The sequence below is a fragment of the Prunus mume genome, linkage group LG2 (genome assembly GCF_029339155.1).
Source record: "Prunus mume cultivar Tortuosa linkage group LG2, ASM2933915v1, whole genome shotgun sequence".
In the NCBI taxonomy this organism is placed as follows: Eukaryota; Viridiplantae; Streptophyta; class Magnoliopsida; order Rosales; family Rosaceae; genus Prunus; species Prunus mume.
The window spans coordinates 12885168-12900362 of NC_142699.1; the positions used below are offsets into that span (position 1 = coordinate 12885168).

The 15195-nt window shown below is 37.2% G+C and overlaps 1 protein-coding gene across 2 annotated transcripts; it reads right to left on the reverse strand.

Annotated features, from left to right (window-relative positions):
- Positions 1 to 3440: 3440 nt before the first annotated feature.
- On the reverse strand, positions 3441 to 10888 carry LOC103320647 (Leucine-rich receptor-like protein kinase family protein). Of its 2 annotated transcripts, none has more exons than XM_008222354.2 (27): positions 10279 to 10888; positions 9782 to 9920; positions 9592 to 9663; positions 9422 to 9493; positions 9236 to 9307; positions 9077 to 9148; positions 8896 to 8967; positions 8701 to 8772; positions 8522 to 8593; positions 8364 to 8432; positions 8200 to 8271; positions 8027 to 8098; positions 7748 to 7819; positions 7398 to 7469; positions 7242 to 7313; positions 7091 to 7162; positions 6872 to 6943; positions 6688 to 6759; positions 6533 to 6604; positions 6355 to 6426; positions 6094 to 6162; positions 5916 to 5987; positions 5692 to 5765; positions 5419 to 5547; positions 4617 to 4964; positions 4128 to 4498; positions 3441 to 4014 (listed from the first exon to the last, which is right to left on the reverse strand). In XM_008222354.2, the coding sequence occupies exons 1-27, from the start codon at positions 10376 to 10378 to the stop codon at positions 3634 to 3636; spliced, it is 2976 nt and encodes a 991-aa protein (XP_008220576.1). In that variant the 5' UTR covers positions 10379 to 10888; the 3' UTR covers positions 3441 to 3633. The 2 variants fall into 2 exon arrangements, with proteins under 2 accessions (XP_008220576.1, XP_008220575.1); XM_008222353.3 differs by having other exon boundaries at positions 4617 to 4967.
- Between the last annotated feature and the right edge of the window lie 4307 nt (positions 10889 to 15195).

The window sequence follows — 15195 nt, forward strand, 5'->3', positions numbered from 1 at the left end:
CACGGCAAATGCACTTTTAAGTAAGGTACAATTGGGCGCGCTGACTTGAAACTTACCCCCCTATATTACAGTGAGCGTTACGAAATTTCCGTTTTTCTTTTTTTTTTTGGATTTTTTCAAATCTTTTAAATTCGTTTTCATGAAATATGTTTTTTGAATTTGTAACGGACAGATTCTTTTTGTCTGCTGTCTTGGACTTGCTAACGACGTATATTTATTTATTTAGTAGGCTAGCATATATTTCCCTTTCAAAATGAAACAATTACAATTACAATTGGGCTAACGAAACTAGGATCGAATAAACAAATAGATGATGGGCCTCAAGTGGACCGTATTTACCAAAACAGACATCAAGGATCACATGTAGATGATGGGCCTCAAGTGGCCCAAAAACGTCCATCGTTAATGCGTGCGTGTGGTTTTTTCTTCTTTTTTTATTTTTTGCCAATATCATTAGTGTGTGTGTTTGGACGACAGACTAGTCTATTTCAGAATTTTGACCCCAAAAAAAAGTCAATTTCAGAATTTTACAACAAAATTCTTTTTTCATCAAAGGAGGTAGAACCTTTTTAATGTTAGGGGAAAAAAAACAATTAGATTAACAGTTAGTAAGTAAAATTCCTAGAGTTCTCAAGATTTGCAAATGATAAAATTTAAGTAAGGAATTTGTAGAGCATGTTTGATGCAACTTTCAAACTCATGCCTCTTGGTATGAGTCTCAAGCTCAGGTCGACATAGGGGTCTAGTTTCATGCCAAAAGTCCCCGATTCCAAGTTCAAAGTTCAGGAGCTTCTATAATGAGGGGCTATGTTGAGGGATTATAATGAGGTGGTTCAATCCAACAGTCCAATAATAACTCTACACTGGATCGGACGGCTATTAAGGACCTCCTCATTAAAGCACTTCCACTCATCTGCAATGGCAAATGACAAGGGCATGCCAGAGCATTACTATTCACATAAATAGTGGTAGCTCTTTGTTGAGGCCCAAAAAATCCAAAGTTGGGCCCGAATAAATTTTCGACTCAATACAACACATTATTAAGAAAATACCCAATTTGGAGCACACAAAAGTCCGCCATGCACAAGTCACAGTCCACGTGTCATGCCAAATAAATAATCCGTCATGCTATGAATTGAGATAAAAATTATAAAATACACTGGCTTTACAAGCCCATGCTAATTAAACATCGTGTCCAACCATGCTACAAGCTTAAGTGGGCCCAAGCCACGCAATTGCATGGGCTTGAGTAGGTTGTGGTATGAATGGTTACGAAGTTTTCATAAGGCCCATTGATGAGCCAGAAATGGAAGTTTTGGGCTTTGGAAGTCCCGAAACTCAAGCCCATTTCTTGAGCCTATATATATGGGTAAGCATAAATGAGAGAAAATAGCTCATTGCCTTATAAAAGATAGCCCATCACTTTGGGAAATTGGCTAATCTCTTTAGTGAACTAGCACATTACCTTAAGAATGGCCCAAGTGACCAACAAAATATCTGAAAATCTCCAACATATAGATGGAGACAAAACCATGACAAAAGCCAAAAGCCACTCACATCTGCAAGCTACTGGAAATCTCCAGCATATGGCCAAAGACAAATCCCAACACAAGGCATCAAAAAACCAAATGATACTTGAGCAAAACACCCTTCAAACTAGTATACATACCCATTTCTTTCTCCCCACCAGATCTAGCCACATAAGATGGAAGAAAAGAAAGAAGAAAGATTGCTAAAAATGGGAGTTCTCCACTAAGGCAGCTGCAGGAAGAGCATTGAGCTCCCAAAAATCCATGATTTTGTGCAAATGGGCAGAGAGAATTTCACCAAATAAGATAAGTCAAAGGAATGGAGGAGAAAGGAAGGAAAAGCTTGGCCAAATTGGATAGAAACAATTAGGGTTTCTTGAAAAAGAGTAGCTTCTAACGCTTATAAAAAGAGGCATTTCCTACCTATCATCTCAACCTACATCTAAAGAGTGAACTTCATCTCTCATCTCTGAAACTCTGTAATTTGGTGCCATATTCCTCCATCTCCTCCCATTTTCTCTTCTAGCAAGTCATTCCAGAGTCTGACATAGCTTTTGTCAAGTAGCTAGAAAATTACTCAAAATACCCAATACTTCACCACTAGCCACAACCACATGCAGAGAGTAAGCTTCCCCTATCATCTTCAAAACTTAGCAAATTCGTGCTATGTTCATCTTTCTCCCCTTCCCCCAATTTTTCTCTCCTGATAGATGTTTCAGACTTGACAACACATTTGTTGAGCTGCCAGAAAATCACTTAAGCCAATCATTGCCCTCATCTCTCTCCTCAACGAATACTCTTAGAATCTCTTTCCTCATGCCTTAAAAACTCTGTTTCTCATAGGAAATCGCAGTCATTTCTCTCTCTCATGCTAAACTCATGAATGCTCAACTCCCATGCCACAAGCTTCTCATGTCAAGCAAAGAATTTATCTGTAAGCTGTTGTTATTTTTGTTGATGAAGGTAACCAAGGTATTTCTTAAGGCTTCACTATCATTTCGAAGCATTCTTGGGGCTTGATCTTTGAACTCGACACAGGAGATAATTCCATCAATTCGCTCTTTACGATAGCCCACCATTTGTAGTCAAGAAAAAGCCCTTACACCATTGCAAAAGACTTGTAGTGTTTCCATTTATTATCATGGCAACCACTATTCACATGAGATATGACTAGAGGAATTTGTATAAAAGTTTGGTGTAGGAAGTGAAATATATGACTTAAGTATTTACTTTTAAAAAAATTCTGAAATTTTTAGTGTTTTTTAGATTTTTTTTTTGGGTTGCTGACGTTAACAAACCCAAGCTAGAGCTGGTCGTGCAATTTGCTAGGACCCATAAATTGCAAGGCTGTAGAAGCCTGGTAGAATGTGAAATGGGGGCATGGGCCCCCTATTGCCCGAACTAAAGACCAATGCTGGAAGTGCTCTTATAACCTCTCATTCTAGCCTATGTCAAAGTCCCGTGTCTCAAGAAGCCATTCGGGCTCAAGTTCGAAGACTCAAGAGTCCAAGTGAATAGCTAACAAGTTATCCCATTTCGCCTACCATTTCACCTAAGAGGTAATTTCTAGTGATCAAATTACGATCAATTTGATTTGAATTTTGAAAGTACAAAACCCAATAATATATGGTTTAAATTCACCAGAGCTTTCAATAATGGCAAGAGGCAACCTACACAAAGATTTCAACTTCACAGACTGACACGGTCCAGCTTAAGGTGTAAAGGCTCCCACAGTGCATTATTGCTGGTGACGCAAATAATGGACCTCCACAACCAAAAGGACCACAGGCTACACCCAACTCTTCAGAGCCTGAGTACGACCTGACTGACCATGTGGAACTCTAACTGGGGTGGGGGGCCTAATGCCAGTGGGTCCCAGTGGGACAAGTCAAAATTAATGCCATGCATGCATAGATGAATCTACTTACTGCACTTTATAAATCTGTTACTAAAACGGTTGTTCTTTTCCTTCTTTCCACCTACAGCAAACTGATGCCAAATATTTTGTACACATTTTCAATCATCTGAGCCCTTCCTCCTTTCCCACTACTTTTTGGAGATGCTTAATAATATTACAATAATTCTTCCTCCAAATGCTGCTTCTTCACTCACTGTTCTGAGATATTACCTCTCCAAACTTGAGAAATAGCTGGGCATCTGAGGTGCTCATGGACGGGCAATTTAGCATGTGGGGGGTTTTGAGATTTGCATACTCATCCATGTAGCAAGGCACTTTGGCAGATGGGAGAAGCTGTGTGGATGGTGGGTTCATGGGGGTCAATTGTTTTGGTGGCGCAGGGGATGGCACGAGACTCCCCAGCACACGAGTTACTTCATGCATAGTTGGGCGGTCCGTTGGCTGCCGCTTTGTGCATAGAAGGGCAAGCTGGAAAACCTTCTTCACTGCTCCAAGGTCCGTGCACGTGGCCGTGACCTCAGGGTCTACAGTTTCCATGACTGCATTGTTCGCAGTCTTAGATAAGATCTGATCGCAAACATGAAGCATTGTTTGAGAAACTGGGTGATTGAATATTGTTTGGATGCATTGTAATCATTAAGAAGAAAAATAAACACATGAAAATAAGGAACATGACTCACTAAATGATGGAGATTGGATTCATTGTCTACAGCTTTCCTTCCTGTTAGCAACTCCAGCAGAACGACTCCATAACTATACACATCAGACTTCTCAGTAAGGCGGGAAGTTCGAGCATACTCAGGGTCGATGTAGCCAATTGTGCCCATTATGTAAGTAGATGTATAGGACTTTGACGTGCACAAACTTTTGGCAATTCCAAAATCAGTTAAATGAGCCTCAAAATCCTTGTCCAATAGAATGTTAGACGACTTCACATCCCTGTGTATGATGCGGGGACTACAATCATGATGCAGATAGGCAAGCCCTTGGGCTGCTCCAAGTGCTATCTGAAGACGAGTAGCCCAGTCGAGCTTTTTCTTTTTGGAGGGGCCTAGGGAAAAAGGCAAAAATCAATAATAAGAAAAGAATTAGATATTTGTTTTCTTGTTTTCTTTGTACCACCAACAGAATCATGCATGAAAAATTGTCTAGAAACATGTAAACCTCACCATGAAGGAGATCCCAGAGACTGCCATTGTCCATGTAGTCGTAAAAAAGAAGGTTTCCAGAAGATGACAAGGAGTATCCTTGGAGGCTGACCAGATTCCGATGCTTGATGCTTCCAACTGTTGTAAGTTCTGTCTCAAATTCCTTCAAGCACTGAGGATAATGAGAGTAGAGTTTCTTGATGGCCACTGGCTTGCAATTTTTAAGAACACATTTATATACTGTACTTGATGCACCATAACCAATAATATACTTCTCACTCAAGTTTTCAGTCATCCTCATAATGTCCTCATAGACATGAAGTGCCATATTCATGTGAAGAATCACTAGCTTTGGCGTTGAGTAATTAACTGCTATTTCACAAGCAAATGCAATTGATTAGCCACAAGTTTCTTCTACTACACTAGACCTAACAAGCAGATAACTAAACAATTACTCAACCACAAGTCAACCTGTGTAGTTTTTATTATTTTAATCCAACCAACCATGTGGATGTGGTTTTGCTTTACTACATCATGATTACCAAAGTCAGTAAAATGTAAAGAATCTGACAACAGAGAAACAAACATTTGCTAATACGCAAGGAAACCTCGTTTCATTGTCGTTATTATCATTAGCCAACTTCATGGTTTCGTTCTATCTTAAAAGGTGTTAAATCAATTGGGTGCATTATATTTTCTGGTCAAGTCAACCTATCTACTAGAACGTCTTGAACAGAACTTCAATGGTTCAATAAAATAAAGCATATGAAACCAAAACAATTGTGTGCAGTAATAGAATAATTATCTAACAGGGAAAAGGTACCTGGCTTGTCTGGTGAACTTTCTGGAAAAGGAGTTGGATTATACGGCCGGCATGCGGCAATAAGGATCATGAGAAGAATCACAAGGGCACCAAGAGCAATTCCCAGGATAGCCGCTTTGGATATTGTGGCTGCAAAAGAAGCGGATATGATAAAAAGTGAAAATTCATCATCCTAAAACATATGATGTGTATCCACAGATTCTGTAGTCAATCATGTCAAATTGTGGTAAAAAAATGCTCAGCATATTACTTGATAGTATTACTCATGTTTACCTCGTTCAGTTGGATGGGACTCGTGACATGGAGAATTGAGCCAATAGCCGCAAAGATTAGGATTTCCAACAAAACTGCAAACAGGAGGGTACATCAGACAAAAATGATGGAAAAAAGTTATCCTAGAAGCAACTATGGCTTGCGGACATCAATATAGTAAGCTGAACTTTCAATGAACTGCTAAAAGTCTATGAAATTTAGGATATATAATCAGATTGCCTAACCTGTCAGGTGAAAACCTTGAGAAGTTATTGCTTGTGGGAATATCACCTGCCAGGTTGTTGTAAGATACATTTCTGCAAGGATTCAGTCATATTAGTGCTTCAAAATAAAATCACGGACAATCTTGCATCAGGTTGAGCGACATAAAAATGAAACTAGAATATTTTCAATTTTACTCACAGTACAGCAAGACTGAGGCAATTTATCAGCGGCACCACATCCCCAGTTAAATTGTTGTGGTCTAATCTCCTGTAATAGTTTGCATTAATTTAAGGAAGTAATGATGAATTCAATAAGCAAACCAGTAACATCAGGTTCAATTATAAAGGTTTTAACTAAGTCATTAGCCATTTACTGTAAACAAGATTGCTACTAAGATGCAACAAACGGCTAGGGGTTAAAGCTTAGCTCAGCACAAACATATTACGCTACTCATCTTACAATGAAAAAATGTTCTGCAGCTGACTGAGCTCTTGAGGAATTAAGCCTGTGAGGTGATTACTTGAAAGATCTCTGCAAAGCAAAGGCATTGAGTTTATACAAGAACAAGCATAAAGGACAGAACAGGTATCCATTTATATGATTAAAACAAAGTTTTAAAGAATCAACCAATACTTACATTTCCATAATGCTCCTTAGGTTACCAAACTCTCCTGGAACAAATCCTGTCAAATGGTTTCTACTCAAATTTCTACCACAAAATATCACGTGTCAGAGAATAAAAAGAAAAGAAAAACCATAGCAATTATAAAAAAATCAAGCAGTTGAACTCACAGCTTTAAAAGATGTTCCAAATCCCCAAGTGAGGAAGGTATGGTTCCACTTATTTTGTTATTAGAAAGATCCCTGTGCAAAAATATTCATATACATTATTAAAAGAAAACACACATAAGAAGAAAATACTAGAACATGCAATACTTACAAAGTATCCAAAAAGAATAGGACATGTAAAACTTACAAAGTATCCAAATTACCAATCCGAGATAGCTCGATTGGAATTGAGCCGCGAAGATTGTTGGAGGAGAGATTCCTGAAAATGATAAATAACATACTTGTCACAGCAGTGAGACAGAACCCTTAACTCATACTTTCTACCCAATGAACATGAATGATAATATAAAACAAAAACTATAATATGTTTTAAACTTAAATCAATGTTCATATTGGTGGAACTTACAGATAAGTCATACTCTCCAACCTCTGAAGAGCAGGTGGTATGGTTCCAGTCAACTTGTTCCCATGCACATTGCTGTTATGAAACTAATTAGGCATGACTAACTTAAACTAGGTTGATAAATCAAAGTAAGAATTTGAGGTTGTATTCTTACAGGCTGTTAAGATTTGTACACGAGCTAAGATTATCAGGGATAGGGCCTTCAAGATTGTTGTTCGCAACATTTCTGCAAGAATGACGATCAGTAACTCAAAATTTAAGACATGCAGAAACAGTTCTTATATAAAAACCTCATGGAAAGAGAACCTACAGGTCAAACAAATCAGTAAGCTTCCCAAGTTCAGGTGGAAAATGTCCTGTAAGCAGGTTATCATTCAATTCCCTGCAAAGGAAAATCAACAGTTAGAGAGGAAATGATGTCTGAACAATGAACATTCCTTACCTCATACTTAAAAACTCTACGAGCAAAGATGATCTATCTACATCATATCCAATGCTCAACAATTACTCAATGGCAAGGATAACATCAAAAGAGCAACCCATGGAGTTGAATGAGAAAAATTAGTAAAAACAAGACCTCCCAACTTAGACACACATACAGTCCATGTCAATAGTTACGAAAGAAATATATCCAAAAGGAAAGAGAAAAGGTTTTCATACAAATAATGAAGCTTTGTCATCTGTCCAAGCTCTGGGGGTATTGATCCGTTAAGCTTGTTGCCATGCAAATATCTATAGAGTAAAGATTTGGAGTCAGAACTTAATCCAAGTATAATCACACTTAATCACTACAGATACAAATGTGTAGATAAAAATTGTTGATAATCTGTTGCATTTGACAGAGGATCAGAATTTTATGAAGCCATACACCAACATATTTCACAACTATTTTCAAGAAATTTTATCCCTTGTACATTTCATAATTACACATGTACTTACAATTTCTCTGTATAAGTCAAATTCCCAAGGATAGGAGGGATTGGTCCACTTAACATGTTGCTGCTCAAATCCCTGGATTGGAGACAGTGAAGAGATAAGACACGAGAGACAAGAACTCAAAACTAATTATTTAAAAATCCAGGAGCTTCATACAGATACAGTTAAGCACTTACAATACGGCGAGTGCCTGCATCAGGCCAATCACAGATGGGATAGGCCCAGATAGTTTATTACCTTGCAATGACCTTGCAAGAACAAACGGAGGAGGAATTGATAAATCAATAGTTGATGATTTTGTGATGACATATAAAAATGCAAAGAAATTGCAAGCACATACAAGGTGGCTACTTGCAGGAACCCAATATTAAACGGAATATCTCCAGTTAGCTGGTTGTAGGACAGGTCCCTGCCAATCCAAAGGGTTGAAACATATTTGAATGATCCAACTTAGGCATTACAAGATATTTGTCCTCATAAGTCAGATGAAATACGTACAAGACCTGGAAGGCGGTGCAGTTGCCTATACTTTGAGGAATGCTGCCAGTCAAACTGTTGTTTCTCACATCACTGGCCAATAATAGAGAGTACGTTAGACCCGGTTAAAGTGTATTGTGTGCTGCAAAATATAATATTCCCGGAAGCTTGAGGAATGAAAGTGTTAGATGTTAACTTACAAATACCATAACCCAGTTAACTGGCACATATCTGGAGAGAGTGTTCCAACTAAATTGTTCCCTCGCAAACCACTACATTAAGACAAAAGTGATTAAATGGGCATTGCATGTGAAATAACATCACCAGATGAAGTTAGGAAAGCCGACAGAAAAATGAAAAAGGAAGATTTAGTATCAACTTAACAATCTACTCACAGATACTGTAGAACTTCATTCCAGTAAATAAGTCTTGGTATTTCCCCACTGAGATTGTTCTGCGCTAAGTCTCTAGAAGAAGCATGCCAGAAAAATAGGAAATTCAGTCACGGTTATTAAATACAATAACGACGAGATTATTAAATTGAAAGAAATTATGGAGATGGGAAAAAGAACTCACAAAATCTTCAGGTTCGGAATCTGGGACAAAGTTGAAGGAAGTGGTCCAATCAACTGATTATTTTTTAAGATTCTGAAAGTCCAATAAAAAAGTAAGATTCATATAAAATATCTGCGAGGAATTTTTTATGTAATAAAGTAATCTTCTTCCGGTACTTACAGATTTTCCAGTTGCTTCAACTTGGATATCGAAAATGGTATGTCTCCATATATCTCATTGAAGGACAAGTCCCTAATAACACGGTTAATTAAAATATTCAATCGATTTGGCGTTAAAAATGACATCTTTATATCCAGCAGAAATTAGAAAACTTTAAAGCAACTTTAATAAAGTTACAGAAATTACAGGTTTCTCAAAGACGAACAGTCACCAATCTCATCTGGGATCTGGCCTGATAGACGATTTCCCCTCAAATCACTGATCAAAGAAGACACAATGAAAATCAATCTCTGCATAAAAGTCACCCAAAAATGAAAAAGCATATGAAATAGTTGTAAGGAAGTGACGAAGAGTACATGGACTGAAGGCCTTTGAGATTTCCAATTGCAGGTGAGATTTCTCCATCAAGATTTAGACCTGAAAGATTACTGCACACAAGCAATATAAAACAGCAAACCAAAATGAAACAAAAAGAACACTTGATTAAGATAATATTTAGAATAATTAAATAAGTCAACCCAAAAGAGAAGGAAAAGGGGTTCTTACAGTGCAATGACATTGAAGGTGACATTGTCGCATATGACGCCTCTCCAAACACAATAATCTAAAGAGGGTGCGTCTGTCCAGTCATATAGAACATTGTCCACATCCCTAAATGACTTCTTTATCTCCAGCAGCGTTGTTCCTTCATATTAAAAATGCAACCAAACTCTCAGGCTCGGAATAAGATACACTTGCAAAATGATAAAAACCAATAAAATAAACTAAAACCCAGCTAGTCACTGTTTATTATTTCCAAGCTAAAAGGTTTTTAAGGCTCAGTGCAACGCCCCTACACTAAACCCAGATAAAATCTCAGAACTTTCTTGAGAAAACAGATGGTTATCCCCTGTTTGGCTGCAGAGAAAGAGGGCAACAGTATAAAGATAACAGAGGCTTGCTAATATCAGCCACTTGAGCTAGCTCCGTTGAAAGTTCAAAACTTTCGTGCATTTTCTGGGTACCCAAACAATGCAAAAGCCTAAACAGAGTCTCTAACTCACCATCCTCTGAATCCACATAACCGAAGCTCACACAGACAAGCAGAACCAGAAGAACAAAGTCGACCCGAAATACCATAACTGCCCTCCCATTAAACCTCATTTCACAAATTACCCGCCAAGTCTCTCTTCAGGTACACCCTCAAAGCCAAAGAAGCCCTCGTCCTCCTCCTCCTCCCCCTCTTGGACCCGGCCTACATTGAACCACTTTCACAGATATAGAGCTTGAAAGAGGCTGAGGATATTTTGGGTTATTTAAACTCTGGAAGTCTTTGCTTTGGTCTTTTTCCCTTTCTATTTTCTTCAAAGTCTTCACTGGGTGACGACTGGTCTGATGAAATATTCAGAAGGCGCTTCAACTCATAACTAAAGCCTGCTATTGTTCAATCACATCGCTCTGGCGCGTAGGCCTCTAAATACAACTGTACCAACTAGAGAGAGAGATAGAAATGCAGAGTTATCTAGAGAGAGAAAGGAAGAGGGGGAATTATTTCATGGATAAAGTTAAGAAACCACATGCCAGTCCTCTCTGTTCTGCTATAAAACCTGCAACATTACTGCTCTTTCAACTTTCTATCTCTGTATATATTTTTTGGGTTTTCGGTTCTCTTTCGCTCTCTCTGAGTGTCCACTGTGAATAAGTGGTCACTTTCTTTTTTCTTTTTTCTTTTTTTGTGAAAATAAGTGGTCACTTTCTGTGGGTCAGGTATATGTTTATTTTTATTATTTTTTAAATTCTATTATTGCAAAATGGCCCTTCACTTTTTCGGATTTCTTGGTTTGTAATTCTTTTCGGTAAGAATTACCAGTTACATTATATATATTTCATAATAATCATTTTGTTGTTTTGATAACGGTGATATTCTAAATTACTCTACAGTAAAGGAAAGGGGATCAAATTCGGGTGTTGGCCCACCGACTTAAACCCACATCAGTTATTTTATATGTTTACTAGTGTGTCTTTTGTTGCATTTTAAGTTATCTTTACTTACTTATACTTAGTTCTTCATGATAAATGTATGTTAGCATAAATGGTTAAAAATAACTATTCATGTACACCACATCACATGCTTGAATCTCCCCCCATCCAAACTATAAAAAAAATTATCCCTCCATTAATATTGCTTGTATAGAAAAATTGAAAATAACTTAAAATTTACATGAATTAATACTATGCATATAATTAGTGAAGTACCTAGATGCATACACCATATAAGGAAAGACAACATGTTCCTTAGATAAACCTATTTTGTTTTTGGTGGGAGGGAATTCAATTTTATGTCTTTCATCCAAGCGATAAGGTTCAAAAGCATTGTTTCTTAAAAATAGATAAGGAACAAATAAACAATTGTTGTACAATTTGAAGTTTTCTTTCACCTTTGTACCTTTGTGTTTGTGAATGCGACGTTCATGTTGCTATCCAAACCAAAGTACAACATTATTATTTTATTATTTAGTCATAGTGTTTTTTTATATTTTCAATGTTGGATATACTATGAGGTTGAATTTCATGTTTTCTGGTATTTGTATTGAAAGCAAAAATCATTAAATAAATTTAAATAAGGTTCCTTCAGCCTCCATATTGGCCTTATCATGAAGATGGGCGTATGTCCTTTCGCCTACACATGCCTTCATTCAGGAAGTGGTCCAGTGAGTGGACCACGGTCACCACAATTATTTTTCACGTAGTCAAAAATTAAATTATGTTTTACCGTATAAAAGGAAAGGCATCCCAGGTAGTAATACAGTAGAAAACGACAATCAGTAAATAAATTAAATAAAACGACAGTTGGAAAGCAAAAAATAGAATAAGACAATAAGTTAGTGAAATACGGTAAATTCGAGAATAACCACGGTAAAAACTGATGAAACAAAGTGGGGGCCCACAGGGCCCTTCGTAGTCTTATTTTACTCGTATCAAGCTGATCAAAGCGAAGACAGAAAAGCGAGAATAAGTTACTCGCTTTCGTATTTTTTTAACCTCGGGAAGGCAATTTGTACCCGTCCTCTCATCTCACTCTGTCAGCCGTCTGACACAGCGCCATGATTTCGCGGGTCCCACCCGACCGGAAAGCCTGCCGACTGACGACACCATTTGACGGCCCCCTCTCCTTCCGTTAACGTCCATGTCAGCAGTCGTTTTCACTCCTTTGTCAGCTCCGTTTATTTTATTATTTGTTTGTTGTTAAATTTAAAATTTTTAAAACAAAAAGCGATTTTGGTGGTTAACTAACTTTGGGCTTGTCGTTACCGCGAATGTTTCCGGGATTGGAGTATGTTCCTCTTAAAGCAACATAACCCATTACTATTTTTTTTGGGTCGAATACCCATTACTATTAAGCCTTGAAATACTAGCCTCCCTTCTCTCTCAAACCTCTTTTGCCGTATTCTATGGAGAGGGAGATGTCACTCCACCTAGACATGGCATTACCATTAGTATCGTTTTTGCGGTGTTTGTATCATTCTCATGTCAACCCACTTTTCTTAATGGGTTGACATGACACGATAAGAAAATAAATTAAAATGTTAAACATGAACACGATCCAATACAATTGGGAAATCACACAACATCACATGATAACAATAAAAAATAATAACTAAAAATAATAATAAAACAATAAAATCAACCCTAACCACTCCTGCGTAGCCCGTCCCTCTCTTTCTTCTCCTCTCCCAGTGTTCATCTAAGAAACCCATGACCAACCACCACCACTCAAGACCCCAACCCACCATGGCTTGACATCATTGATCCCCTCTCAAAACCACAACCACCAGCCATTAGTTGGCTAAAGTGGAGGTATTTGAGAACAGGCAAAAGGAGTAGGAGGGCCTGTATAACCAAATTATTATCAAGGTGCTGACGGAGACGTTCCAATGGGCGGCACTGGTGATGCTCAGATGCCTAGTGGTGGATTTGGCAAGGCTAGTTCTGGATAAGAAGCTAGGAGTTAAAAACTAACAATACAAAGTTCGAGTTATTTTCTTAAAAATTACAACGATTTATCGTGAACTACATTTTTCTTTCCCTACTAGAATGTTTTACTTTGCTTTGCTCCATAAAGTTATTTTCAGGGCCTCACAAGATTAGTTGCAATGTGAGGTTTGGTTTCCTTTTACAGGAAAGTGAGAGAGTTTGGGTTATTGTTGGAATAAAATAAAAAAAGTGTTGCGACACCAACGCTCAACAGCTTCTGCAACACCAACAACGCTACACTTGACGTCCCATTGTTTCCTCCTTGCACATGGGCTGTGCAAGCTTCACATACAAAAAATAATAATAATAATAAAAATAAAAATAAAAAAATCCAGTCCAGACAATAGCTGGATTGGTATTTGGCTCAAAGTTTGGATTTTTCCAATTTTTTAATTTTTTATTTATAAAGGAGCGATAATATTTTTATTGATAAGATTTTTTAAAAAAAAGTACAAACAACTAAGGCGTCGAATCTGGATATAAATGCAACAACAAGTTGAATTGATCTGAAGAGAATCTGCACAACCCAAAAAATGATTAAAATCCCCAAATCAATATTCAAAACACATGTACTCAAACATACAATAAAGATTTGTCATGCAACGGTATAAACGACAAACTCATATCGAACGCCAAAAGCCAAAAGAAAAGAAAATATCCTAAACAAAAAACAAACCACATCAAACTCCTAAAGAGTTCATGAGAATTATTAGGCTAAAACAAACTAAGAAACAAGACTACCGCTCCAAATCATTTCGTGCAACCACAAAAGACAACAATTACAACATTTCACAGTGACCAAAAAAACAAAAACAAAGAATCCAAAGGGAAAAGTAAGAGAAAAAAGGAGATAAGGTAAGAAGAGTGGCCGCCGAGACCATGTCTATGAATTTTTTCTTAGAGTTTTCTCATAAAGTTGCAATTAGGTTCTCAAAAAAGCTAATAATATTGGTTAGCATTTCTAGAAAAACATTGAATCATCAATTCTTTTTGTTTGTAAGAAGAATAATTGATTGTTAAATTTTATGGAAGGGGAATGACATTTTAATGATGGGGAGTGAAGGAGATGCAAAAAATAGTAGGGCAAGACATATGAGGATGGGGTATGTTGGCCCCAATCTCACATGCAAGGCGTTTTTTAATTTGAAGGCCCTCTCTCTCTCTCTCTCTCTCTCTCTCAACAGCAACTCCTCTCAATCACGTGCCCATTAAATGTGTATATTAAAAGCCTCATGGGCCCACCTGACCAAATAAAAAAAGCTTCATTGGCCCACCTGACCAAATTAACAAGCTTCATGGGCCCGATATTATTATCAAATATACCAGCCAGCCCAAAATTAATAATAAAATAGGCCCTTGCTTCCCATGTACCGGATCCTAAAAGAAGAATATCACTCTTTAAACATCATTTCAGAATCATATATATCCCAATTGCACAGTGATTGTCTAGTTAGAGGAAACCATTTATTTTAACATTTTGGGACGTGGGATTGGACATATTTTACCGTTGGAAAGAGAAATATTACTAAATTAAATTAATGCGTAGTTAGTAAACAAAGATGACTAAAAATTTGAGAAATTTAATCAATATCCTAACTTTTTCATGACTTTTTCTTTGTCCACGACCACACCATGATTTTTTTTAAATCTCAAATTTATTATTTTTATTATAATTTTCCTTTTCAAATTCCAAAAGCTTGAGGACCACGGGCAGGCCATTAACAATGTAGTATCTTTCTATGTGATAAATGTATTATTCAGTGGCCTATGATTCTCCCTGTGTCTTGTGCAAATGAATTCAGTGGTCCATGATTTTCTCTCTCATTAATATAAGACAAATGTTTTATTTATTGATATTATGATTCAAAATATAAATTTATGTTTGTCTTGATGTCATATCATGTGAATTAGTAAGATTACGTGAATATGAAATATAAAGTAGGTTT